This window comes from Anomaloglossus baeobatrachus, chromosome 7 (assembly GCF_048569485.1).
Source record: "Anomaloglossus baeobatrachus isolate aAnoBae1 chromosome 7, aAnoBae1.hap1, whole genome shotgun sequence".
Classification (NCBI taxonomy): domain Eukaryota; kingdom Metazoa; phylum Chordata; class Amphibia; order Anura; family Aromobatidae; genus Anomaloglossus; species Anomaloglossus baeobatrachus.
The window spans coordinates 273059744-273085307 of NC_134359.1; the positions used below are offsets into that span (position 1 = coordinate 273059744).

A 25564-nucleotide genomic window follows, 5' to 3' on the forward strand; every position below is an offset into this window, starting at 1 on the left:
TTTGGGACCACAAACAAGTTGGAGTAAAAACCGTGGCTCAGGTGCTGAAGAGGAACCGGGATCACCACTCCTTCTGCCTTCAGAGTGCGCAGCGCCTGCAGAAGAGCCTCGGCTCGCTAGTGAGGCGGGGATGACCTGAAGAATCGAGTCGGGGGACGAGAGGTGAACTCTATCTTGTAACCGTGAGACAGAATGTCTCTCACCCAGCGGTCTTTTATTTGTGGCAGCCAGGTGTCGCAAAAGCGGGAAAGCCTGCCACCGACCGAGGATGCTACTAGAGGAGGTCGAAAGTCATGAGGAAGCCGCTTTGTTAGCGGCGCCTCCGGTGGCCTATTAAGGACGTGACTTAGACCGCCATGCATCAGAGTTCCTTTGTTCTTTCTGAGACCTTTTGGACGAGGAGAATTGGGACCTGCCCACGCCCTGAAAGGACCGAGACCTCGACTGCCCTCTCCTCCGTTGGGGTATGTCCTGTTTGGACTGGGGTAAGGATGTATCCTTTCCCTTGGATTGTTTGATGATTTCATCCAGACGCTCGCCTAACAGCCTGTCGCCAGAAATTGGCAAACTGGTTAAGCGCTTTTTGGAAGCAGAATCTGCCTTCCATTCCCGTAGCCACAAGGCCCTGCGGAGTACCACCGAATTGGCGGCCGCGACCGCCGTACGGCTCGCAGAGTCCAGGACAGCAATAATAGCGTAAGACGCAATTGCCGAGGTCTGGGTGGTAATGGATGCCACTTGTTGCGCGGCCGTGCATGTGGCTGCTTCAATTTTTGCTTGACCTGCTGAGATAGCTTGTAGCGCCCATACAGCTGCGAATGCTGGGGCAAAAGAAGCTCCGATAGCTTCATGGATGGATTTCAACCAGAGCTCCATCTGCCTGTCAGTGGCATCCTTGAACGAGGCCCCCTCGTCCACTGCAAGTATGGATCTAGCCGCCAGTCTGGAGATTGGAGGATCCACTTTGGGACACTGAGTCCAACCTTTAACCACGTCAGGGGGAAAAGGATAACGTGTATCCTTAAGGAGCTTAGAAAAAACGCTTATCTGGACAAGCATGATGATTCTGGACTGCCTCTCTGAAATCAGAGTGGTCTAGAAACATACTCTGTGGAAATGGCTGCGGCGTCCTGACGAGAGGAGGGAGCCGTGGGCGTAGCCGAGGTGCTCACACTGTGCACAGTGAGGGGAGTGGAGTATGGAAATCATACTCCAGCCCTCAGTGCTGCTCTTCCGTGCAGCGTCCCGCCCTTCCCCTGCCTGTCAGGGCTGAGGGCGGGAGAAAGGGAAACTAGGCCGCACGCCAAGCCGGGGACTCGAGTATAAGCGTGGCCGCCGTAAAAGCGCGGCTAACGCCGAAGTCCCCGGCGAACTACAAGTCCCAGCCGCGCCGCAGTTTCCCATGGCAGCGGCGGTTAGCGCGGTAGTCCCTACATATAAACACACTCAGCGACGCTGAGTGTGTAATGGCACAGTTTAAACCGGTCCCCCGGTGCACTAGCACACCCAGCAAAGCTGAGGTGTTGCCGTGCGCGGTCCCCACAGGGATACAGAGTACCTTCACGTAGCAGGGCCATGTCCCTGAACGGTACCCGGCTCCTTCCAGCAGGCTCCATAGGAGTTGTGGATGAAGCACGGTCTCAGTGCCTGGAGACCGATAGGATCCCACTTCACCCAGAGCCCTGAGGGGGATGGGGAAGGAAAGCAGCATGTGGGCTCCAGCCTCCGTACCCGCAATGGATACCTCAACCTTAACAACACTTGACAAGAGTGGGGTGAGAAGGGAGCATGCTGGGGGCCCTATATGGGCCCACTTTTCTTCCAACCGACATAGTCAGCAGCTGCTGCTGACTAATCTGTGGAGCTGTGCTGTGCGTGTCTGACCTCCTTCGCACAAAGCAAAAAACTGAGGAGCCCGTGGGAGCACGGGGGGTGTATAGGCAGAAGGGGAGGGGCTTAACACTTTTGAGTGTAATACTTTGTGCGGCCTCCGGAGGCATAGCCTATACACCCAATTGTCTGGGTCTCCCAATAGAGCGAAAAAGAAGAAGGGAATTTTGTTACTTACCGTAAATTCCTTTTCTTCTAGCTCCAATTGGGAGACCCAGACAATTGGGTGTATAGCTACTGCCTCCGGAGGCCACACAAAGTATTACACTAAAAAGTGTAAGGCCCCTCCCCTTCTGCGTATACACCCCCCGTGGGATCACGGGCTGCTTCAGTTTTAGTGCAAAAGCAAGAAGGAGGAAAGCCAATAACTGGTTAAACAAATTCAATACGAAGGAACATCGGAGAACTGAAACCATTCAACATGAACAACATGTGTACCCGAACAACCAAAAAACCCGAAGGAACAGGGGCGGGTGCTGGGTCTCCCAATTGGAGCTAGAAGAAAAGGAATTTACGGTAAGTAACAAAATTCCCTTCTTCTTCGGCGCTCCATTGGGAGACCCAGACGATTGGGACGTCCAAAAGCAGTCCCTGGGTGGGTAAATTAATACCTCAAGTTTGGACTGTAAAAACAGCCCTTCCCTACATGGAGGCAACCGCCGCCTGCAGGACTCATCTACTTAGGCTGGCATCCGCCTAAGCGTAGGCATGCACCTGATAACGCTTGGTGAAGGCGTGCAGACTCGCCCAGGTAGCCGCCTGGCACACCTGCTGAGCCGTAGCCTGGTGCCGTAATGCCCAGGACGCACCCACGGCTCTGGTAGAATGGGCCTTCAGCCCTGATGGAACCGGAAGCCCAGCAGAACGGTAGGCTTCAAGAATTGGTTCCTTGATCCATCGAGCCAGGGTGGATTTGGAAGCCTGCGATCCTTTGCGCTTACCAGCGACAAGGACAAAGAGCGCATCCGAGCGGCGCAGGGGCGCCGTGCGGGAAATGTAGATTCTGAGTGCTCTTCACCAGATCCAACAATGCAAATCCATTTCATATCGATGAAATGGATAAGAACAAAAGGAAGGTAAGGAGATATCCTGATTGTGATGAAAAGGGGATACCACCTTAGGGAGAAACTCCGGAATCGGGCGCAGCACTACCTTGTCTTGGTGAAGCACCAGGAAGGGAGCTTTGGATGACCGCGCTGCTAGCTCGGACACTCTCCGAAGAGACGTGACCGCTACCAGAAAGGCCACTTTCTGTGAAAGTGGAGAAAGTGAAACATCCCTCAGAGGCCCGCAGGGCGGCTTCTGGAGAGCAATTAGTACCCTGTTCAGATCCCATGGGTCTAACGGCCTCAGTACGGAGGGACAATGTGACAAACCCCCTGCAGGGACGTGCGTACCTGAGGAAGTCGTGCTAGGCGCTTCTGAAAGAATACAGACAGCGCTGGAACTTGTCCTTTAAGGGAGCCGAGCAACAAACCTGTTTCCCAACCCGATTGCAGGAAGGAAGAAAAGTAGGCAATGCAAATGGCCAGGGAGACACTCCCTGAGCAGAGCCCTAAGGTAAGAATATCTTCCACGTACAGTGGTAGATCTTGGCAGACGTCGGCTTCCTAGCCCGTCACATGGTGGCAATGACGTCATGAGATAATCCTGAAGACGCAAGGATCCAGGACTCAATGGCCACCCAGTCAGGTTCAGGGCCGTAGGATTCAGATAGAAAACGGCCCTTGGGACAGTAAGTTTGGCCGGTCTGGTAGTGCCCACGGCTGGCCGACTGTGAGATGCCACAGATCCGGGTACCACGACCTCCTCTGCCAGTCTGGGGCGACGAGGATGGCGCGGCGGCAATCGGAGCTGATCTTGCGTAGCACTCTGGGCAACAGTGCCAGAGGGGGAACACATAGGGTCGCTGGAACTGCGACCCATCCTGAACTAAGGCGCCTACCGCCAGAGCTCGTTGATCGTAAGACCACACCATGAAACTCGTGACCTTGGTGTTGTGCCTAGACGCCATTAGGTCGACGTCCGGCCTCCCCCGAAGGCCCCAGATTTCCTGAAACCCGTCCGGGTGCAGAGACCATTCCCCTGCGTCCATACCCTGGCGACTGAGGAAGTCTGCTTCCCAGTTTTCTACGCCCGGGATGTGAACTGCGGATATGGTGGATGCTCTGTCTTCCACCCACATCAGAGTCCGCCGGACTTCTTGGGAGGCTTGCCAACTGCGTATTCTGCCTTGGTGGTTGATGTATGCTACCGCTGTGGAGTTGTCCGACTGAACTCGGATCTGTTTGCATTCCAGCCGCTGCTGGAAGGCTTGCAGGGCAAGAGAACGTTGATCTGAAGGGTGGACTCCTGCTGAGTCCACGTACCCTGAGCCCTGTGGTGGAGAAAGACTATTCTCCACCCTGACAGACTCACGTCTGTCGTGACCACCGTCCAGGATGGGGGTAGGAAGGACCTTCCTTTTGACAATGAGGTGGGAAGAAGTCACCACTGAAGAGAGTCCTTGACCGTCTGAGAAAGGGAGACGTTACTGTCTAGGGACGTCGACTTCCCATCGCTTTGGCGGAGAATGTCCCATTGAAGTGGACGCAGATGAAACTGCGCGAAAGGGACTGCCTCCATTGCTGCTACCATCTTCGCTAGGAAGTGCATGAGGCGTCTTAAGGGGTGTGACTGGCCTTGAAGGAGAGACTGCACCCCCGTCTGTAGTGAACGCTGTTTGTCCAGCGGAAGCTTCACTATCGCTGAGAGAGTATAGAACTCTATGCCAAGATATGTCAGTGATTGGGTCGGTGTCAGATTTAACTTTGAAAAGTTGATGATCCACCCGAAACTCTGGAGAGTCTCCAGCGCAACGTTCAGGCTGCGTTGGCATGCCTCTTGAGAGGGTGCGTTGACAAGTAGATCGTCCAAGTAAGGGATCACAGAGTGACCCTGAGAGTGCAGGACTGCTACCACTGCAGCCATGACCTTGGTGAAAACCCGTGGGGCTGTCGCCAGACCTACGGGCAGGTCTACGAACTGAAGATGCTCGTTTTCTATAACGAATCGCAGCAAACGCTGGTGCTCTGGAGCAATCGGCACGTGGAGATAAGCATTCTGATGTCTCTTGATGCTAGGAAATCTCCTTGAGACCTTGAGGCAATGACGGAGCGGAGGGATTCCATCCGGAACCGCCTGGTTTACACTGCTTTTTGAGCAGTTTTAGGTCTAGAACGGAACGGAAGAGCCGGCCTTTTTTGGCACCACAACCAGATTGGAGTAAAAACCGTGATCTTGTTCCTGAATAGGAACAGGGATTATCACTCCTTCTGCCTGCAGAAGAGCATCGGCTCAGTCGAGAGGTGGGGAAGTTCTGAAGAATCGAGCCGGAGGACGAGAACAAAACTCTATCCTGTACACGTGAGACAAAATGTGTCTCACCCACCGGTCTTTGACCTGTGGCAGCTAAATGCCGCCAAGCGGGAGAGTCTGCCACCGACCGCGGATGCGGAGAGCGAGAAAGAGAGAGAGGGCTGAAAGTCATGAGGAAACCGCCTTGGTAGCGGTTCCTCCGGCTGCCTTCTTTGGTCGTGATTGAGCCCGCCAGGAGTCTGAGCCCCTCTGAGCCTTTTGAGTCCTTTTGGACTAGGAAAAATGGGACCAGCCCGAGCCTGGAAAGGACCGAAACGTCGACTGTCCTTCCTTGGGTTTTGTTTGATCTGGGCTGGTGTAAGGAAGAATCCTTACCCTTGGCCTGTTTAATGATTTCATCCAATCGCTCAGCCAACAGTCTGTCACCAGATAATGGCAAACTGGTTAAGCCCTTTTTGGAAGCAGGAGCTGCCTTCCATTCCCTTAACCCCAAGGGTCTGCGCAAAACCACGGAGTTGGCGTATGCCACCGGCGTACGGCTCGTAGAGTCCAGGACAGCATGAATAGCGTAAGTCGCAATGCATGCGAGGTTAAGGACGCCACCTGCAGCACAGATGTACGTGTGACAGTGTCTATCTGCGCAAGACCAGCTGAAATAGCTTGGAGTGCCCATACGGCTGCGAATGCCGGAGCAAACGACACGCCGATAGCTTCACAGACAGATTTCAACCAGAGGTCCATCTGTCTGTCAATGGCATCTTTAAGTGAAGTCCCATCTTCCACTGCAACTATGGAGGATGGCGCGGCGGAGAAAAAACTTGTCTGGATAAGCGTAGCGTTTCTGGACTGCTCCTCTGAGTCAGAGAGGCCCAAAAAGTACTGAATTTACGCTTGGGATACCTGAAATGGAATTTCTCCTGCTGCAGCTGCCTCCTCCACTGGAGGGGCTGAGGGAGAAATATCCACCAGTGTATTGATGGGCGCTATGAGATCATTCACCATGGCGTCCCATTAGGAGCATCCAGAATGAAAGCGGTCTCAGGATCAGAAACCTGACCAGCTACCTCATCATACAGAGAATCCTCTCGCTGAGACCCTGACCAGTGTGTGAAGTCGAGGGTCTCTCCCAGCGAGCTCGCTTAGGCTGTCTGGGACTGTCGTCCGTGTCAGAGCCTTCAGTTTTGTTCATAGTCCAAGACATTTTATCAGCAAAAAAAACTGCAAACTCTGTCCTCTGGACAGTTTCACAGGTGGCCCTCTCTGGGCCACCACTAGCAGAGACTCTACCCATTAGGGGTTAGTGGAACCTGCCGGTAAAACAGCCTCACGTGCGGTACAGACAGCATAGAAAGCCTGTGCCTTGGCCCCCTTGCTCTATGCTGACGACATGCTGTTGTCTCCTCAGAGCTATCTAGGGGTATATCGCCAAGAAGCGACCGTACAGCCACAAGTCTCAGCCGCGCCGCAGCCTCCAGCGCGGCAGTTTCCCACAGATAAACTCACTCAGCTAAGCTGCAGTGAGTATAGTCCAAGCGCGCAGCGCTGTTGTCCTCGGCGCACTAACACGCCCAGCAATGCTGGCGTGTGTCTGTGTATGGTCTTGCAAATATAAGCACAAGAATAAAGTACACAAAAAAAAACACTGTGGCAATAGTGGGGTCAGCACCAAGGTGCTGCTTACCGCCCGCATAAGCGGGTAAGTGGTCGCCAGAATCCCTTTGCTGGGTCTCCCAGAGCCTGTGTCCGTTCTCCAGCTTAGATTGCCTGCAGGAATGGCTGCCGGCGTCCTGTGAAGAGGGGCGGGCCGTGGGCGTGCCCCAGACAAGAGCGGGAAACTGGCGTCCCCCTGTGCCCAGTGAGAGGGCTGGAGTATGTAAATAAGACTCCAGCCCTCGGCGCTGATCATTGTACAGCGTCTCGCCCCTTCCCTGACTGACAGGGCTGGGGGCGGGAACGAAACGTAACTAGGCCGCAGAAGCCGGGGACTAGATTTATAAGCGCTGCCGTCGTAAAAGCGCGGCAGCGCGAAAGTCCCCGGCGCACCACAAGTCTCAGCCGCGCCGCAGCTCCAGCAGCGGCTGGCGCGGTAGTTCCCGACACATAAACTCACTCAGCTAAGCTGCAGTGAGTAAAGCCCAAGCGCGCAGCGCTACTGTCCCCGGCGCACTAACACACCCAGCAACGCTGGAGTGTGTTTGTGCATAGACTGTACGGGGACACAGAGTACCTTAACGTTGCAGGGCCTGTCCCTGACGATACTCCGCTCCATTCCAGCAGGATCTCCGGGTCTGTGGATGGAGCCCGGCCTCAGAGCCTGGAGGCCGGTAAGATCCCACTTCACCAGAGCCCTTCAGGGGGATGGGGAAGGAAAACAGCATGTGGGCTCCAGCCTCCGTACCCGCAATGGGTACCTCAACCTTAACAAACACCCGACAAAAGTGGGGTGAGAAGGGAGCATGCTGGGGGCCCTAGTATGGGCCCTCTTTTCTTCCATCCGACAGTCAGCAGCTGCTGCTGACTAAAACAGTGGAGCTATGCGTGGATGTCTGACCTCCTTCGCACAAAGCATAAAACTGAAGCAGCCCGTGATCCCACGGGGGGTGTATACGCAGAAGGGGAGGGGCCTTACACTTTTTAGTGTAATACTTTGTGTGGCCTCCGGAGGCAGTAGCTATACACCCAATCGTCTGGGTCTCCCAATGGAGCGCCGAAGAAATATCTGTATAATGGGCATCAATGGCCGACGTCTCCCACCCTGTCTATACAGTGGCGTGCGGTGGAACGTTTTTGCCAGGGACGGCTTCAGACGTACATCCAAGACACAAGGAGAGGAAAAAGGGAAAAAAAGCGAATAGACCAATTCCACAGCATCAATGGTGAGTAAACATTCGTACCTTTTCTGGGTCGACTTTATCGTACAGCTTCAATACATATAGTACCCTCTCGGCGATGCCCTCCAGGGTGAGGGGGGGAGGGCCGCTGTACTGGCGACATGACCGATATAAGGAGTCCGTGACCTGCAGAAATGAGGAGGAAAGGAATAGTTACATCTTTCTGCGTAAAAGGGTTTTATATAAGACCTCACTGAGAAGAGAAAAAAAAATAAAAAGATTCTGCAACCTTTTAACATATCATGTGATCAGTGTGGGGGGGTCTGACCCATGCGGGCCCCCGGTGTACACATACCATGATGTGCCCCGGACTCGTCATATGATGTGACCCAACTTTTCAGAAAGTTTACTACATCTGCACAGCATTCTCAACAGCCGTGTCGCTTGCTGTCAGTGAACAGAACGATGCTCGTTTAGGTCCAGGGGGAGGGGAATAAAAAGTCATGTTCACAGCCGCGGGGTTCGTTACAATTGCCGCATCACCCACACCAACACTTTGGTGATGGCTGCCGCACACGTGCTGTGGAAGTGCCATGGGATCGGGTGCTGACTCCAATGGCATCAATTTAAACCTCCTTTTGGCCCTGTGCGCACACTGCGTTTTTACCCGCAGTTTTGCTGCAGAAATTTCTTGAGAAATGTTTGTAATCTTCCTGCAGACATTTCCCAGAAAAACCTATGGGAAAAAATTCCGGGGGTATACCGCAGGTAGCAAATGATGTGCGGTATACCCCCGGTATAGCCGCGATTTACCTGCGGTAATGCTCATCGCTGCCTGCGGTTTGCAGGGGAGTGATGTCATTATGACAGGAAGAGGAAGCGGAGCAGAGTAAACACACACACGTCACACTCCCTGGACGCCGCATAGAAGCACTTCCGTGTGACCTCCAGGTGCCCGTGCAGTCTGTGTCCCGCTCCAACCCCGCAGCTGCCCGCCCTGCAGTGTCAGTGTCTGCCCGCAGTGTCAGCAGCTTCTCACGCTGCAGTGCTGGCAGCCGCGGGGATGCTGAGCGCTGCTGTCAGGAGGTTAGCGGAGATCATTACCTGCGGTGACGATCTCCTGCACCGCTGACGTCAGCGCAGTCTCTGTCGTCTATGCTCATGGCCCGAGATTGTCACTAGCGGTGACGTCACGGGCTCTCGCGATACTGCTGAGAACGCGGCGGGCATAGAAGTCAGTGACAGCGCTGACATCAGGAGAGCAGGAGATCATCACAGCAGGTAATGATCTCAGCTAACCTCCTGATGGCAGCGCTCGGCATCCCCTGCAGTGACCTGGGCTGACCTATTGATGTTCGCTCAGGCCACTGCATTGCTCTCCCAGCCAATATGGAACATTCTGTTCTTCATTGACTGAGACAGTGACTATGGTATGGATCGTCGTGGGACCCCCTTATTGGATTACGCCGGACCTGGAATTGATTGTTCTTTTCAATAAATTGGTGAAAGAGGGAATGTTTTGGGGAGTGTTTTTTCAAATAAAACTTTTTTTGTCTATTTTTTATTTCTTACTGACTGGGTTGGTGATGTCGGGTATCTGATAGACACGTGACATCACGAACCCCAGGGCTTGATGCCAGGTGACATTACACATCTGTCATCAACCCCATATATTACCCCGTTTGCCACCGCACCAGGGCATGGGATGAGTGTTGGCGAAGCGCCAGGATTGGCACGTCTAATGAATGCGCCACTTCTGAGGCGGCTGCAGCCTGCTATTTTTAGGCTGGGGAGTGTCCAATAACAGTGGACCTCCCTAGTCTGAGAATATCAGACCCCAGCTGTCCGCTTTACCTTGGCTGGTGATCCAATTTGCGGGGGGACCCCACATTTTTTTGTTTTAAATTATTTATTTAATGTAAAATAACAGAGTGGCGTGCCCTCTGTTTTGGATTACCAGCCAAGGTGAAGCTACCAGCTGTGGTCTGCAGCCGTCTGCTTTACCCTAGCTGGCTACAAAAGATGGGGGGACCTCACGTCATTTTTTTTTTAATTATTTATTTTTTGGCTAAATACAAGGCTAGGCACCCTTTAGTGCCACATGAAAGTCACTAAAGGGTGCCAGCTTAGAATATGCAGAGAGGTGGGACATTATATAGGTCTTTCTCATCTATCTTTCCCTCTATCCATTATCTGTCTATCGATTATCTATATTATTTATTGCAGTTCAGCATAAAAAAAACCAACCTGCGGAAAAAACGCGGCAAAACCGCAGCAAAAACGCATGGTTTTTCCACCGCCGATGCGGTAATCTTCAACTCCCAGAAGTTTCTCAAGAAATTTTCTTGAGAAAGAAGGGAATTTTGTTTACTTACCGTAAATTCCTTTTCTTCTAGCTCCAATTGGGAGACCCAGACAATTGGGTGTATAGCTACTGCCTCCGGAGGCCACACAAAGTATTACACTTAAAAGTGTAAGGCCCCTCCCCTTCTGGCTATACACCCTCCCGTGAGATCACGGGCTCCTCAGTTTTAGTGCAAAAGCAAGAAGGAGGAAAGCCAATAACAGGTTTAAAGACAAATTCAATCCGAAGAAACATCGGAGAACTGAAACCATTCAACATGAACAACATGTGTACTCGAAAAAAACAAAAATCCCTAAGAAAACAGGGCGGGTGCTGGGTCTCCCAATTGGAGCTAGAAGAAAAGGAATTTACGGTAAGTAACAAAATTCCCTTCTTCTTTATCGCTCCTAATTGGGAGACCCAGACAATTGGGACGTCCAAAAGCAGTCCCTGGGTGGGTAAAAGAATACCTCGTGATAGGGCCGTCAAACAGCCCTGTCCTACAGGTGGGCAACCGCCGCCTGAAGGACTTGTCTACCTAGGCTGGCGTCCGCCGAAGCGTAGGTATGCACCTGATAATGCTTGGTAAAGGTGTGCAGACTCGACCAGGTAGCCGCCTGGCACACCTGCTGAGCCGTAGCCTGGTGCCGTAATGCCCAGGACGCACCCACGGCTCTGGTAGAATGGGCCTTCAGCCCTGAAGGAACCGGAAGCCCCGCAGAACGGTAGGTTTCAAGAATTGGTTCCTTGATCCACCGAGCTAGGGTGGATTTGGAAGCTTGCGACCCTTTACGCTGACCAGCGACAAGGACAAAGAGTGCATCCGAGCGGCGTATGGGCGCCGTGCGGGAAATGTAGATCCTGAGTGCTCTGACCAGATCCAACAAATGCAAACCTTTCTCAAATTGATGAACTGGATGAGGACACAAGGAAGGTAATGTGACATCCTGATTGAGATGAAAGGGAGATACCACCTTAGGGAGAAACTCAGGGACCGGACGTAGAACCACCTTGTCCTGGTGAAACACCAGGAAGGGAGATTTGCATGAGAGCGCCGCTAGCTCGGACACTCTCCGAAGAGACGTGACCGCTACTAGAAAAGCCACTTTCTGTGAAAGACGAGAAAGGGAAACATCCTTCATAGGCTCGAAAGGCGGCTTCTGGAGAGCAATTAGAACCTTGTTCAGATCCCAGGGCTCTAACGGCCGCTTGTAAGGAGGGACGATATGACAAACCCCTTGCAGGAACGTGCGTACCTGAGGAAGTTGTGCTAGTCGCTTCTGAAAAAATACAGATAGCGCTGAGACTTGTCCTTTAAGGGAGCTGAGCGACAAACCTTTTTCTAACCCGGATTGCAGGAAGGAAAGAAAAGTAGGCAATGCAAAAGGCCAGGGAGGAACTCCCTGAGCCGCGCACCAAGATAAGAATATCTTCCACGTCCTGTGGTAGATCTTGGCGGAGGATGGTTTTCTAGCCTGCCTCATGGTGGTAATAACATTTCGAGATAATCCTGAAGACGCTAGGATCCAGGACTCAATGGCCACACAGTCAGGTTCAGAGCCGCAGGATTCAGGTGGAAAAACGGCCCTTGAGATAGCAAGTCTGGTCGTTCTGGTAGTGCCCATGGTTGGCCTACCGTGAGGTGCCACAGATCTGGGTACCACGATCTCCTCGGCCAGTCTGGAGCGACGAGGATGGCGCGACGGCAGTCGGCCCTGATCTTGCGCAGCACTCTGGGTAACAATGCCAGAGGTGGGAACACATAAGGTAGCCGGAATTGCGACCAATCTTGAACTAAGGCGTCTGCCGCCAGAGCTCGGTGATCGTGAGACCGTGCCATGAAGGCCGGGACCTTGTTGTTGTACCGTGACGCCATCAGGTCGACGTCCGGCACCCCCCAGCGGCGACAGATCTCCTGAAACACGTCCGGGTGAAGGGACCATTCCCCTGCGTCCATACCCTGGCGACTGAGGAAGTCTGCTTCCCAGTTTTCCACGCCTGGGATGTGAACTGCGGAAATGGTGGAAGCCGTGTCTTCCACCCACGTTCGAATCCGTCGGACTTCCTGGAAGGCTTGCCGACTGCGCGTGCCACCTTGGTGGTTGATGTATGCTACCGCTGTGGAGTTGTCCGACTGAATTCGGATCTGCTTGCCTTCCAGCCACTGCTGGAAGGCTTGTAGGGCAAGATACACTGCTCTGATTTCTAGAACATTGATCTGAAGGGTGGACTCTTGCTGAGTCCACGTACCCTGAGCCCTGTGGTGGAGAAAAACCGCTCCCCACCCTGACAGGCTCGCGTCCGTTGTGACCACCGCCCAGGATGGGGGTAGGAAGGACTTTCCCTTTGACAATGAGGTGGGAAGAAGCCACCACTGAAGGGATTCCTTGGCCGCCTGAGAAAGGGAGACGTTCCTGTCGAGGGACGTCGACTTCCCGTCCCATTGACGGAGAATGTCCCATTGTAGTGGACGCAGATGAAACTGCGCGAAAGGGACTGCCTCCATTGCTGCTACCATCTTCCCTAGGAAGTGCATGATGCGTCTCAAGGGGTGTGACTGGCCTTGTAAGGAGAGATTGCACCCCTGTCTGTAGTGAACGCTGTTTGTCCAGCGGAAGCATCACTATCGCTGAGAGAGTATGAAACTCCATGCCAAGGTATGTTATCGATTGGGTCGGGGTGAGATTTGACTTTGAAAAGTTGATGATCCACCCGAAACTTTGGAGAGTCTCCAGCGCAACGTTCAGGCTGTTTTGGCATGCCTCTTGAGAGGGTGCCTTGACAAGTAGATCGTCCAAGTAAGGGATCACAGAGTGACCCTGAGAGTGCAGGACTGCAACTACTGCTGCCATGACCTTGGTGAAGACCCTTGGAGCTGTCGCCAAACCGAAAGGCAGAGCTACGAACTGAAGGTGTTCGTCTCCTATAACGAAGCGTAGAAAACGCTGGTGCTTTGGAGCAATCGGCACGTGGAGATAAGCATCTTTGATGTCTATTGATGCTAGGAAATCTCCTTGAGACATTGAGGCGATGACGGAGCGGAGAGATTCCATCCGGAACCGCCTGGTCTTCACATGCTTGTTGAGCAGTTTTAGGTCCAGAACAGGACGGAAAGACCCGTCCTTTTTTGGCACCACAAACAAATTGGAGTAAAAACCGTGACCTTGTTCCAGAAGAGGAACGGGGGTCACCACTCCTTCCGCTTTTAGAGTGGACACCGCTAGCCGCAGAGCATCGGCTCGGTCGAGAGGTGGAGAAGTTCTGAAGAAGCGAGTTGGAGGACGAGAGCTGAACTCTATCCTGTACCCGTGAGACAGAATGTCTCTCACCCAACGGTCTGTGACCTGTGGCAGCCAAATGTCGCCAAAGCGGGAGAGCCTGCCACCGACCGAGGATGCGGAGAGAGGAGGCCGAAAGTCATGAGGAAGCCGCCTTGGTAGCGGGTCTTCCGGCTGTCTTTTTTGGGCGTGACTGAGTTCGCCAAGAATCTGAGCTCCTCTGATCCTTTTGAGTCCTTTTGGACGAGGAGAATTGGGACCTGCCTGAGCCTCGAAAGGACCGAAACCCCGACTGTCCTCTCCTCTGTTGGGGTTTATTTTGTCTGGGCTAAGGTAAAGATGAATCTTTACCCTTGGAGTGTTTAATGATCTCATCTAAGCGCTCCCCAAACAGTCGGTCACGAGAAAATGGCAAACTGGTTAAACACTTTTTGGAAGCAGAATCTGCCTTCCATTCTCTTAACCACAAGGCTCTGCGTAAAATTACGGAGTTGGCGGACGCCACTGCCGTACGGCTCGTAGAGTCTAGGACAGCATTAATCGCGTAAGACGCAAATGCAGACATTTGAGAGGTTAAGGGTGCCACCTGCGGAGCAGATGCACGTGTGACCGTGTCAACCTGTGTAAGACCAGCTGAAATAGCTTGGAGTGCCCATACGGCTGCGAATGCTGGAGCAAACGACGCGCCGATAGCTTCATAGATGGATTTCAACCAGAGCTCCATCTGCCTGTCAGTGGCATCTTTAAGTGCCGCCCCATCCTCCACTGCAACTATGGATCTAGCCGCAAGCCTGGAGATTGGAGGATCCACCTTGGGACACTGGGTCCAGCCCTTGACCACGTCTGGGGGAAAAGGATAACGAGTATCCTTAAGCCGCTTGGAAAAACGCTTATCCGGATAAGCGTGGTGTTTCTGGATTGCCTCTCTAAAGTCAGAGTGGTCCAGAAATACACTTAATTTACGCTTGGGATACCTGAAATGGAATTTCTCCTGCTGTGAAGCTGACTCCTCCACTGGAGGAGCAGGGGGAGAAATGTCCAACATTTTATTGATGGACGCTATAAGATCATTCACTATGGCGTCACCATCTGGTGTATCCAAATTGAGAGCGGTCTCAGGATCAGAATCCTGATCAGCCATCTCCACCTCATCACACAGAGAGTCCTCCTGCTGGGACCCTGACCAGTGTGATGAAGTCGAGGGCCGCTCATAGCGAGCTCGTTTAGGTTGTCTGGGACTGTCGTCCGTGTCAGAGCCATCACCCTGGGATGCAAGAGACACCCCCAGATCCCGGAGCTGTTCCGACTGAGGGGGACCAGGGAGCAATGAGTTAACAGTGCCCATGGCCTGAGGTACTGGTCTAGACTGCAAAGTCTCAAGAATTTTAGTCATAGTCACAGACAATCTGTCAGCAAAGACTGCAAACTCCGTCCCTGTCACCTGGACAGTATTTACAGGAGGTTCTGCCTGGGTCACCTCCAGCAGAGGCCCCGGCCGAGCAAGTGCCACAGGGGCCGAGCACTGCACACAGTGGGGGTCAATGGAACCTGCCGGTAGAACAGCCCCACAAGCGGTACAAGCAGCATAGAAAGCCTGTGCCTGGCACCTTTGCTTTTTGCGGTCGACATGCTGTTGTGTCCTCTGAGAAATCTAGGAGGGTATATAGCAGAGAAGCCCCAGCGACCGTACAGTGCAATGTAAAGCTGCAAGCATAAAATACAATATACACTTCGGCACCAGTGGGGTCAGCCCTTGAGGGCAGCTTACCGCCCGCTGAAAAGCGGGTGTGTGGGCACCAGAATCCCGTGTCTGGGTCTCCCAGTCTCCTCTCTCCAGCTCAGACTGCACACAGGAATGGCTGCCGGCGTCCTGTGAAGAGAGGTGGATCGTGGGCGTGCCTCAAACAAAGTGCGGGAAACTGGCGTCCCACTGTGCCCAGTGTGAGGGCTGGAGTATGCAAAGCAGACTCCACCCCTCTGCGCTGACATTCTATACAGTGTCCCGCCCTTCCCCTGACTGGCAGGCCTGGGGGCGGGAACGAAGCGAAACTAGGCCGCAGAAAGCCGGGGACTCGAGTAATAAGCGCGGCCGTGATATATGCACGGCCAGCGCGGAAGTCCCCGGCGCACCACAAGTCCCAGCCGCGCCGCAGCAAAAACTGACAACAGCGGCCGCGCGGCAGTTTCAAATACATGTCCCCTCTCAGCAAGCTGTAGATAGGAATGGCACCAGCGCGCAGCGCTGTTGTCCCCGGCGCACTAACACACCCAGCAAGCTGCAGTGTGCGCGCGGACTGTACGGGGACACAGAGTACCTTGGCGTAGCAGGGCCCTGTCCCTGACGATACTCAGCTCCATATCCAGCAGATTCTCCAGGGGCTGTGGATGGAGCACGGTCTCTGTGCCTGGAGACTGGTAAATCCCACTTCACCCAGAGCCCTAAGGGGGATGGGGAAGGAATCAGCATGTGGGCTCCAGCCTCTGTACCCGCAATGGGTACCTCAACCTTAACAAACACCGCCGACAAAAGTGGGGTGAGAAGGGAGCATGCTGGGGGCCCTAGTATGGCCCTCTTTTCTTCCATCCGACATAGTCAGCAGCTGCTGCTGACTAAACAGTGGAGCTATGCGTGGATGTGTGCCTCCTTCGCACAAAGCATGAAAACTGAGGAGCCCGTGATCTCACGGGAGGGTGTATAGCCAGAAGGGGAGGGGCCTTACACTTTTAAGTGTAATACTTTGTGTGGCCTCCGGAGGCAGTAGCTATACACCCAATTGTCTGGGTCTCCCAATTAGGAGCGATAAAGAAGAAGGGAATTTTGTTACTTACCGTAAATTCCTTTTCTTCTAGCTCTTATTGGGAGACCCAGACGATTGGGTGTATAGCTACTGCCTCCGGAGGCCACACAAAGCATTACACTAAAAAGTGTAAGGCCCCTCCCCTTCTGGCTATACACCCCCAGTGGGATCACTGGCTCACCAGTTTTAGTGCAAAAGCAAGAAGGAGGAAAGCCAATAACTTGGTTAAACAAATTCACTCCGAGTAACATCGGAGAACTGAAAAACCGTTCAACATGAACAACATGTGTACCCGAAAAAAACCCAAAAATCCCGAAGGACAACAGGGCGGGTGCTGGGTCTCCCAATAAGAGCTAGAAGAAAAGGAATTTACGGTAAGTAACAAAATTCCCTTCTTCTTCGGCGCTCTATTGGGAGACCCAGACGATTGGGACGTCCAAAAGCTGTCCCTGGGTGGGTAAAGAAATACCTCATGTTAGAGCTGCAAAACAGCCCTCCCCTACGGGGGTGTCACTGCCGCCTGCAGGACTCTTCTACCTAGGCTGGCGTCCGCCGAAGCATAGGTATGCACCTGATAATGTTTGGTGAAAGTGTGCAGACTCGACCAGGTAGCTGCCTGGCACACCTGTTGAGCCGTAGCCTGGTGTCGTAATGCCCAGGATGCACCCACGGCTCTGGTAGAATGGGCCTTCAGCCCTGATGGAACCGAAAGCCCAGCAGAACGGTAGGCTTCAAGAATTGGTTCTTTGATCCATCGAGCCAGGGTGGCCTTAGAAGCCTGCGACCCTTTGCGCTTACCAGCGACAAGGACAAAGAGTGCATCCGAACGGCGCAAGGGCGCCGTGCGGGAAATGTAGATTCTGAGTGCTCTCACCAGATCTAACAATGTAAATCCTTCTCATACCGATGAACTGCATGAGGATAAAACGAAGGCAAGGAGATATCCTGATTAAGATGAAAAGAGGATACCACCTTCGGGAGAAACTCCTGAATGGGGCGCAGCACAACCTTGTCCTGGTGGAAGACCAGGAAAGGAGCCTTGGATGACAGCGCTGCTAGCTCAGACACTCTCCGAAGAGATGTGATCGCTACCAGAAAAGCCACTTTCTGTGATAGTCTAGAAAGTGAAACCTCCCTCAGAGGCTCGAAGGGCGGCTTCTGGAGGGCAACTAGTACCCTGTTCAGATCCCATGGATCTAACGGCCGCTTGTACGGGGGTACAATATGACAAACCCCCTGCAGGAACGTGCGCACCTTAGGAAGTCGTGCTAGACGCTTTTGAAAAAAAGACGGATAGCGCCGAGACTTGCCCTTTAAGGGAGCCGAGCGACAAACCTTTTTCTAACCCAGATTGCAGGAAAGAAAAAAAAGGTAGGCAATGCAAAAGGCCAGGGAGACACTCCCTGAGCAGAGCACCAGGATAAAAATATCCTCCACGTTCTGTGGTAGATCTTAGCGGACGTGGGCTTCCTAGCCTGTCTCATGGTGGCAACGACCCCTTGGGATAATCCTGAAGACCCTAGGATCCAGGACTCAATGGCCACACAGTCAGGGTCAGGGCCGCAGAATTCCGATGGAAAAACGGCCCTTGGGACAGTAAGTCTGGTCGGTCTGGTAGTGCCGACGGTTGGCCGACCGTGAGATGCCACAGATCCGGATACCACGCCCTCCTTGGCCAGTCTGGGGCGACGAGTATGACGCGGCTGTAGTCGGATCTGATCTTGCGTAGCACTCTGGGCAAGAGTGCCAGAGGTGGAAACACATAAGGGAGCCGGAACTGCGACCAATCTTGCACTAAGGCGTCTGCCGCCAGAGTTCTGTGATCACGAGACCGTGCTATGAAGGTTGGGACCTTGTTGTTGTGCCTGGACGCCATTAGGTTGACGTCCGGCCTTCCCCAGCGGCTACAGATTTCCTGAAACACGTCCGGGCGAAGGGACCATTCCCCTGCGTCCATGCCCTGGCGACTGAGGAAGTCTGCTTCCCAGTTTTCTACGCCGGGGATGTGAACTGCGGATACGGTGGAGGCCGTGGCTTCCACCCACGTCAGAATCCGCCGGACTTCCTGGAAGGCTTGCCGACTGCGTGTCCCTCCTTGGTGATTGATGTATGCCACCGCTGTGGAGTTGTCCGACTGAATTCGGATCTGCTTTCCTTCCAGCCACTGCTGGAAGGCTAGAAGGGCAAGATACACTGCTCTGATTTCCAGAACATGGATCTGAAGGGTGGACTCCTGCTGAGTCCACGTACCCTGAGCCCTGTGGTGGAGAAAAAACTGCTCCCCACCCTGACAGACTCGCGCCTGTCGTGACTACCGCCCAAGACGGTGGTAGGAAGGATCTTCCCTGTGATAATGAGGTGGGAAGAAGCCACCATTGCAGAGAGTCCTTCTGTGAAAAGGATACTTTCCTGTTCAGGGATGTTGACTTCCCGTCCCATTGGCGGAGAATGTCCCAATAAGAGGACGCAGATGAAACTGCGCAAACGGAACCGCCTCCATTGCCGCCATCATCTTCCCGAGGAAGTGCATGAGGCGTCTTAAGGAGTGCGACTGACCTTGATGGAGAGTCTGCACCCCAGTCTGTAGTGACCGCTGCTTGTCCAGCGGAAGCTTCACTATCGCTGAGAGAGTATGAAACTCCATACCAAGAGACGTTAGTGATTGGGTCGGTGACAGGTTTGACTTTGAGAAGTCGATGATCCACCCGAACGTCTGGAGAGTCTCCAGCGCAACATTCAGGCTGAATTGGCATGCCTCTTGAGAGGGTGCCTTGACAAGTAGATCGTCCAAGTAAGGGATCACAGAGTGTCCCTGTGAGTGCAAGACTGCTACCACTGCCGCCATGACCTTGGTGAACACCCGTGGGGTTGTCGCCAGACCGAATGGCAGAGCTACGAACTGAAGATGATCGTCTCCCATCACAAAACGTAGAAAACATTTGTGCTCTGTAGCAATCGGCACGTGGAGATAAGCATCTTTGATGTCTATTGATGCTAGGAAATATCCTTGAGACATTGAGGCAATGACGGAGCGGAGGGTTTCATCCGGAACCGCCTGGCCTCCACGTGCTTGTTGAGCAGTTTTAGGTCCAGAACGGAACGGAAAGAGCCATCCTTTTTTGGCACCACAACCAGATTGGAGGAAAACCGTGTCTTGTTCCTGAAGAGGAACAGGGATTACCACTCCTTCTGCCTGCAGAAGAGCATCGGCTCGGTGGGGAGGTGGGGACGTTCTGAAGAATCGAGTCGGAGGACGAGAACAGAACTCTGTCCTGTGCACGTGGGCACAATGTCCCTCACCCACCGGTCTGTGACCTGTGGCAGCTAAATGTCGCCAAAGGCGAGCGAGTCTGCCATCAACCGCGGATGCGGAGAGATGAGAGAGCTGAGAGTCATGAGGAGACCGCCTTGGTAGCGGTCCCTCCGGCTGCCTTCCTTGGGCGTGATTGAGCCCCCGGAAACTGAGCCCCTCTGAGGATTTTCAGCTCTTTTGGACGAGGACAATTGGGACCTGCCCGAGCTTGGGAAGGACCGAAACCTCGACTGTCCTTCCAGGACAGCATTAATAGGGTAAGTCGCAATGCAGACATTGCGAGGATACGGACGCCCCTGCGGCACAAATGTACATATGCTCAAGACCAGCTGTGCAAGGACAGCTGAAAAGCTTAGGGTGCCCATACGGCTGTAAATGCCGGAGCAACCGACACGCCGATAGCCTCATAGACAGATTTCAACCACAGTCTATCTGTCTGGCATCTTTAAGTGAAGTCCCATCTCCACTGCAACTATAGCTCTAGCCGCAAGCCTGGAGATTGGAGAATCCACCTTTGGACCCTGGGTCCCGCGCTTGACCACGTCAGGGGGAAAAGGATAACGTGTATCCTTAATACGTTTGGAAAAAACGCTTATCTGGCAAGCGTGGTGTTCCTGGACTGCTTCTCTGAAGTCAGCGTGGCCAGAAAAATACTCAATCTACGTTTGAGCTACTGAAATGGGACTTCTCCTGCTGTGAAGCTGACTCCTCCGCTGGGGGAGCTGAGGGAGAAAGATCCAACATTCCATTGATGGACGCTATAGGATCATTCCTTATGGCGTCACCATCCGGTGTATCCAGATTGAGAGCGTTGTCAGGATCAAAGTCCTGATGAGCTACGTCTGCCTCATCATACAGAGAGCCTCCTGGGACCCCCCGGAGCACCGATTTACTCCCAATGAGGGTGGCCAGGGAGCAATGATCCAGATTGCCCATGGCCTGTCCGGACTGCAAGTCTCTATCCCAATGCAACTCCATCCCTGTCCTTGGACAGGGTTGACAGGTGGTTCCTTTGGCCACGTCTAGTAGAGACCCCGGCTGACCAAGTGCTCCAGGGGAGCATTGCACACAATGGGGTTCAGTGCCGTGGAACAGTGTCACATGCAGTAAAAACAGCATCGAAAGCCTGTGTTGCTTATATGCTGCTGCCGACTAGCCATCTAAGACATAGAGCCAAGAATGGCGACCGTACAATGCAATGTATAGCATACAAGCATAAAGTACAATGAACACTGCAGCACATGCAATACAAACAGCATAGAAAGCCTGTGCCTTGGCACCCCTGCTTTTCTGCTGCTGTAGACTAGCCATCTAGGGGAATATAGGCCAGAATATCGACCATACAGTGCAATGTATAGCATACAAGCATAAGTACAAATGAACACTGCAACCCCTGCAATACAAGCAGCATAGAAAAAACCTGTGCCTCAGCACCCCTGCTTTTCTGCTGCTGTAGTCTAGTCATTCTAGGCGAAAATAGCCCAGACTAGCGACCGTACAGTGCAGTGTATAGCATGCAAGCATAAATACACATGAACACTTCAGTACATGCAATACAAGCAGCATAGAAAGCAGGGCTGTGGAGTCGGTAAGCCAAACCTTCGACTCCGACTCCTCAAATTCTCTTGCACCGACTCCGACTCCGGCTCCGACTCCGACTCCGACATATATTGCTTATAGTTAGGTGAAAAATTTATTGTAGTACATGAATATGTGTATGTGAACATCAGACATTTAATAATTTTTATGATACAATAATCAAGATATTTGGATAGAACATAAAATATATTTATTGGAATACAACTTTAGAACACAAAAAAACTGTAATAAATTGTAAATATGTAATACACTATGTAATATACAGTAGATTACATATATATCTTGTGTGTGTGTATATACACTGTATATATATATATATTATATATATTACATATTTACAATTTATTAGTTTTTTTGTGTTCTAAAGTTGAATTCCAATAAATATTTTATGTTCTATCCAAATATCTTGATTATTGTATCATAAAAACAATTAAATGTCTGATGTTCACATTGTACTACAATAAATTTTCACTTAAATATAAGCATTATACTAAATGTTGTTATTTAGTAAAATATTCAGCACATTCTGCATTGCACTCCTGTCCCCAATTTATTATATATTTTAGGAGTCGGAGTCGGTGCATTTTATACCGACTCCGACTCCACCAAAATGAGCTCCGACTCCGACTCCACGACTCCGACTCCACAGCCCTGAATTAGAAAGCCTGTGCCTTAGCACCCCTGCTTTCCTGCTGCTGATGTGTCGCCATCTAAGAGGGCATATAGCCAAAAATAGCGACCTATGCAGAATAAGCATAAAAATACAAATGGACAACTGCGGTATTTAGTGGGGTCAGCACTTCAGGTGCCGCTTACCGCCCGCCTATAAGCGGGTGTGTGGTCGCCCTAGTCCTGTGCCTGGTCGCCCAGAGTCCGATCTCAGCTCGGACTGCAGGAATGGCTGCCGGCGTCCTTCTCCAGCTCGTGTGAGTAGGGGCGGGCCGTGGGCGTGCCCCCAAGTCAGAGCGGGAAACCGGCGTCCCACAGTGTCCAGTGAGAGGGCTGGAGCATGTAAATAAGGCTCCAGCCCTCGGCGCTGCTGATTGTACAGCGTCTCTCCCCTACCCTGATTGACAGGGTGGGGGCGGGAACGAAGCGGAGCTAGGCCGCAAAAGCCGGGGACTGGATTTATAAGCGCCGCCGCCGTAAAAGCGCGGTCGGCGCTAAGTCCCCGGCGCACTACAAGTCCCAGCCGCGCCGCCGCTCCCGGAGCGTCCGGCGCGGTAGTTCCCCATACATAAAGTCACTCAGCTAGGCTGCAGTGACTGTAACCCCTTTACTGTCCCCGGCGCACTAGCACACCCAGCAAGTCTGGAGTGTGCTGTGCCTGTGTGTACGGGGACACAGAGTACCTGAATGGTGCAGGGCCATGTCCCTGAACGGTACCCAGCTCCGTATCCAGCAGGTTCAATGGGTCTGTGGATGGAGCCCGGCCTCAGGGCTTTGGGGCCGGTAAGATCCCACTTCCTCAGAGCCCCTCAGGGGGATGTGGAAGGAAAACAGCATGTGGGCTCCCGCCGCCGTACCAGCAATAGGTACCTCAACCTTACAAACCACAAGCGGGGTGAGAAGGGAGCATGCTGGGGGCCCTATATGGGCCCTCTTTTCTTCCATCCGATATAGTCAGCAGCTACTGCTGACTAAACAGTGGAGCTATGCGTGGATGTCTGACCTCCTTCGCACAAAGCAGAAAACTGGTGAGCCAGTGATCCCACTGGGGGTGTATAGCCAGAAGGGGAGGGGCCTTACACTTTTTAGTGTAATGCTTTGTGTGGCCTCCGGAGGCAGTAGCTATACACCCAATCGTCTGGGTCTCCCAATAGAGCGCCGAAGAAAATCACTTTTCTAGAGCGCACATAGCCTAAGGCTATGTGCGCACGTTGCGTAAATACATGCAGTTACGCTGCGCTTTGTAGCACAGCGTAACTGCATGCGTCCTGCGTCCCCTGCACAGTCTATGGAGATTGTGCAGGGGCCGTGCGCACGTGGCGTTTTAGAGCGCAGCGCTACGGCTTCTGCCGAAGCGCTGCGTAAAAAGAAGTGACATGTCACTTCTTCCGTGCGCTTTGCCGGCAGCTCCTGCTCTGTCTATGGGTGGAGCTGCAGGCAGAGCGCATGGAATCGGCTTTTTTTTTTTTCCACTACGGACATTTCTGCAGCGATTTAAAGTGCACATGTGCTCTTCAGATCGCTGCAGAAATGTCTGCAGTAACTGTACGCAACGTGCGCACATAGCCTAAGGCTGCTTTCACACATCAGTTTTTTGGCATCAGGCACAATCCGGCGTTTGCCTGATGCAACGGATGCGGCGCAAATTATGCAAAAACGGATGTTCCGGATCCTTTTTTTGACGAATCCTGCATACCTGATCCGTCAAAAAACGGATCCGGCGCATCGTTTTTGCTGGATTTCTTTTTTTTAACAATAAAATGGAGCATGCTCAATTTTAAAAAAAACTGATCCGGCGGCCGAATCCGCTTTTTTGCCACATTACGCCGGATCCATTTTTTTATTTCCGGATCGTGCCTAATGGAAAAAAACTGATGTGTGAAAGTAGCCTAATACTGATGTATATATGGTATCGCCGCGTTAGAAACGCCCGATCTAACAAAATATAAAACAAAGCAATCCGATCAGTAAACCGTGTAGCGGTAAAAAAACTAAAAATGCCAAAATTACGTTTTCTGGTTGTCGCAAATGTTGCACAAAATGCAATAATAGGCGATCAAAACATAACATCTGCGCAAAAATGGTACCATTAAAAACGTCAGCTCGAGACGCTAAAAATAAGCCGTCACCAAGCCACAGATGCCGAAAAATGAGAACGCTACGGGTCACGAAAAAGGGTGCAAAAATGCGCCACTTTTAGGGCAAACTTCTGATTTTTTTTAACCCCTTAGATAAAAGTAAACCTATACATGTTTGGTGTCTACGAACTCGCACCGACCTCAGGCATCACACCCACACATCAGCTTTACCATACAGTGAACACAATGACTAAAATATGCCAAAAACTATTGTACTTTTTTGCCCTTTTTCTGCATTTTAAGTTTTTTTTGCTGTTTTCCGGTACACTATATGGTAAAACTTATGGTTTCATTTAAAATTACAACTCGTCCCGCAAAAAATGAGCCCTGATATGGGAAGATTGACGGAAAAATAAAAAAGTTACAGTTCTCAGAGGGAACAAACGAAAACAAAAAACGTAAACTCGCCGGGGGTGAAGGGGTTAAACTCTTAGGGTTAATCAGCAGGAAAATGAAAATTACATGTAATAACAGTATTAGGTCTTGGAATAAGGGAGGGGAAAAAAAAAAAAAAAAAAGCAAAAGCACAAAAATATACAATGAAACCTGCGCTGGACACATGCAGGGTACTATTCACTGACATGAAGCAGAGATCCTGGAAATGCGACATAAGGAGCAGTATTATAGGGTGCAGGACGCGGCTCCTGTCGGGAGGAGGCAGCACCTGTCACGACATGTCGGAGGAGCACGTGAGCTGCCCACACCGAGGGACCCCGCACACAGCCCCGGTGACCCCTGCTTGGCCTTGCCCGCCCCATGTTGTACCTGTGTGGCGAGGACCGGGGCGCCGCCTGTCGGCCTGGCCAGGGAGGAGCGCTGCCTGCAGGCGGAGGAGCTCAGGGCGGGCAGGGAGCGCCGGGGCAGGGGGCGCAGCGCCGAGCGGACACACACACAGAGGACACGGGACGCCATGGCTGACAGCCGCTACCCACACTGCACCGCGGCGCGGAGAGGAACACACTGACTTCCGGCTGGCGCTCGAGAGCGATCAGTCACCATAGAGACGTGACCGGAAGTAGACAGAAAGGCCACAGAGCCGAGCTCCAAGGCGACCTTATAATCAGATTTCCTTCTAAGCTGTGAATATTATTCTCTATCACCATTCATATTCACAAGCCGGAGACGGAATTCTATGTCGGAAGCCGGAACCACTCCGCCATCTTGTTACACCCACTTTATAGACCCCCGCGCCATTTTGCTACACCCAATGAGGACGGGGTGTCATTGAAGCGGTCACATGGGTCCTGCAGTTCAGCTAGGGGGAGGGGCACACAATCAGGGATGAGTCGTGATATATGGGGCTTTGCACAGTCTCGGTACCATGGTGTTATCATTTTGTGGTTCTCC

General features: G+C 52.5%; 1 protein-coding gene across 1 annotated transcript in view; it reads right to left on the reverse strand.

Annotated features, from left to right (window-relative positions):
- NDUFAB1 (NADH:ubiquinone oxidoreductase subunit AB1) overlaps nt 1–25177 on the reverse strand; it is a 66524-nt gene extending 41347 nt beyond the window's left edge. The window contains exons 1-2 of the mRNA XM_075319375.1: nt 24983–25177; nt 8142–8264 (exon numbers count right to left, since the gene is read on the reverse strand). Coding sequence (XP_075175490.1) covers nt 8142–8264; nt 24983–25129 — 270 coding nt within the window. The 5' untranslated portion in view covers nt 25130–25177. The remainder of the gene's footprint in view (nt 1–8141; nt 8265–24982) is intronic.
- Between the last annotated feature and the right edge of the window lie 387 nt (nt 25178–25564).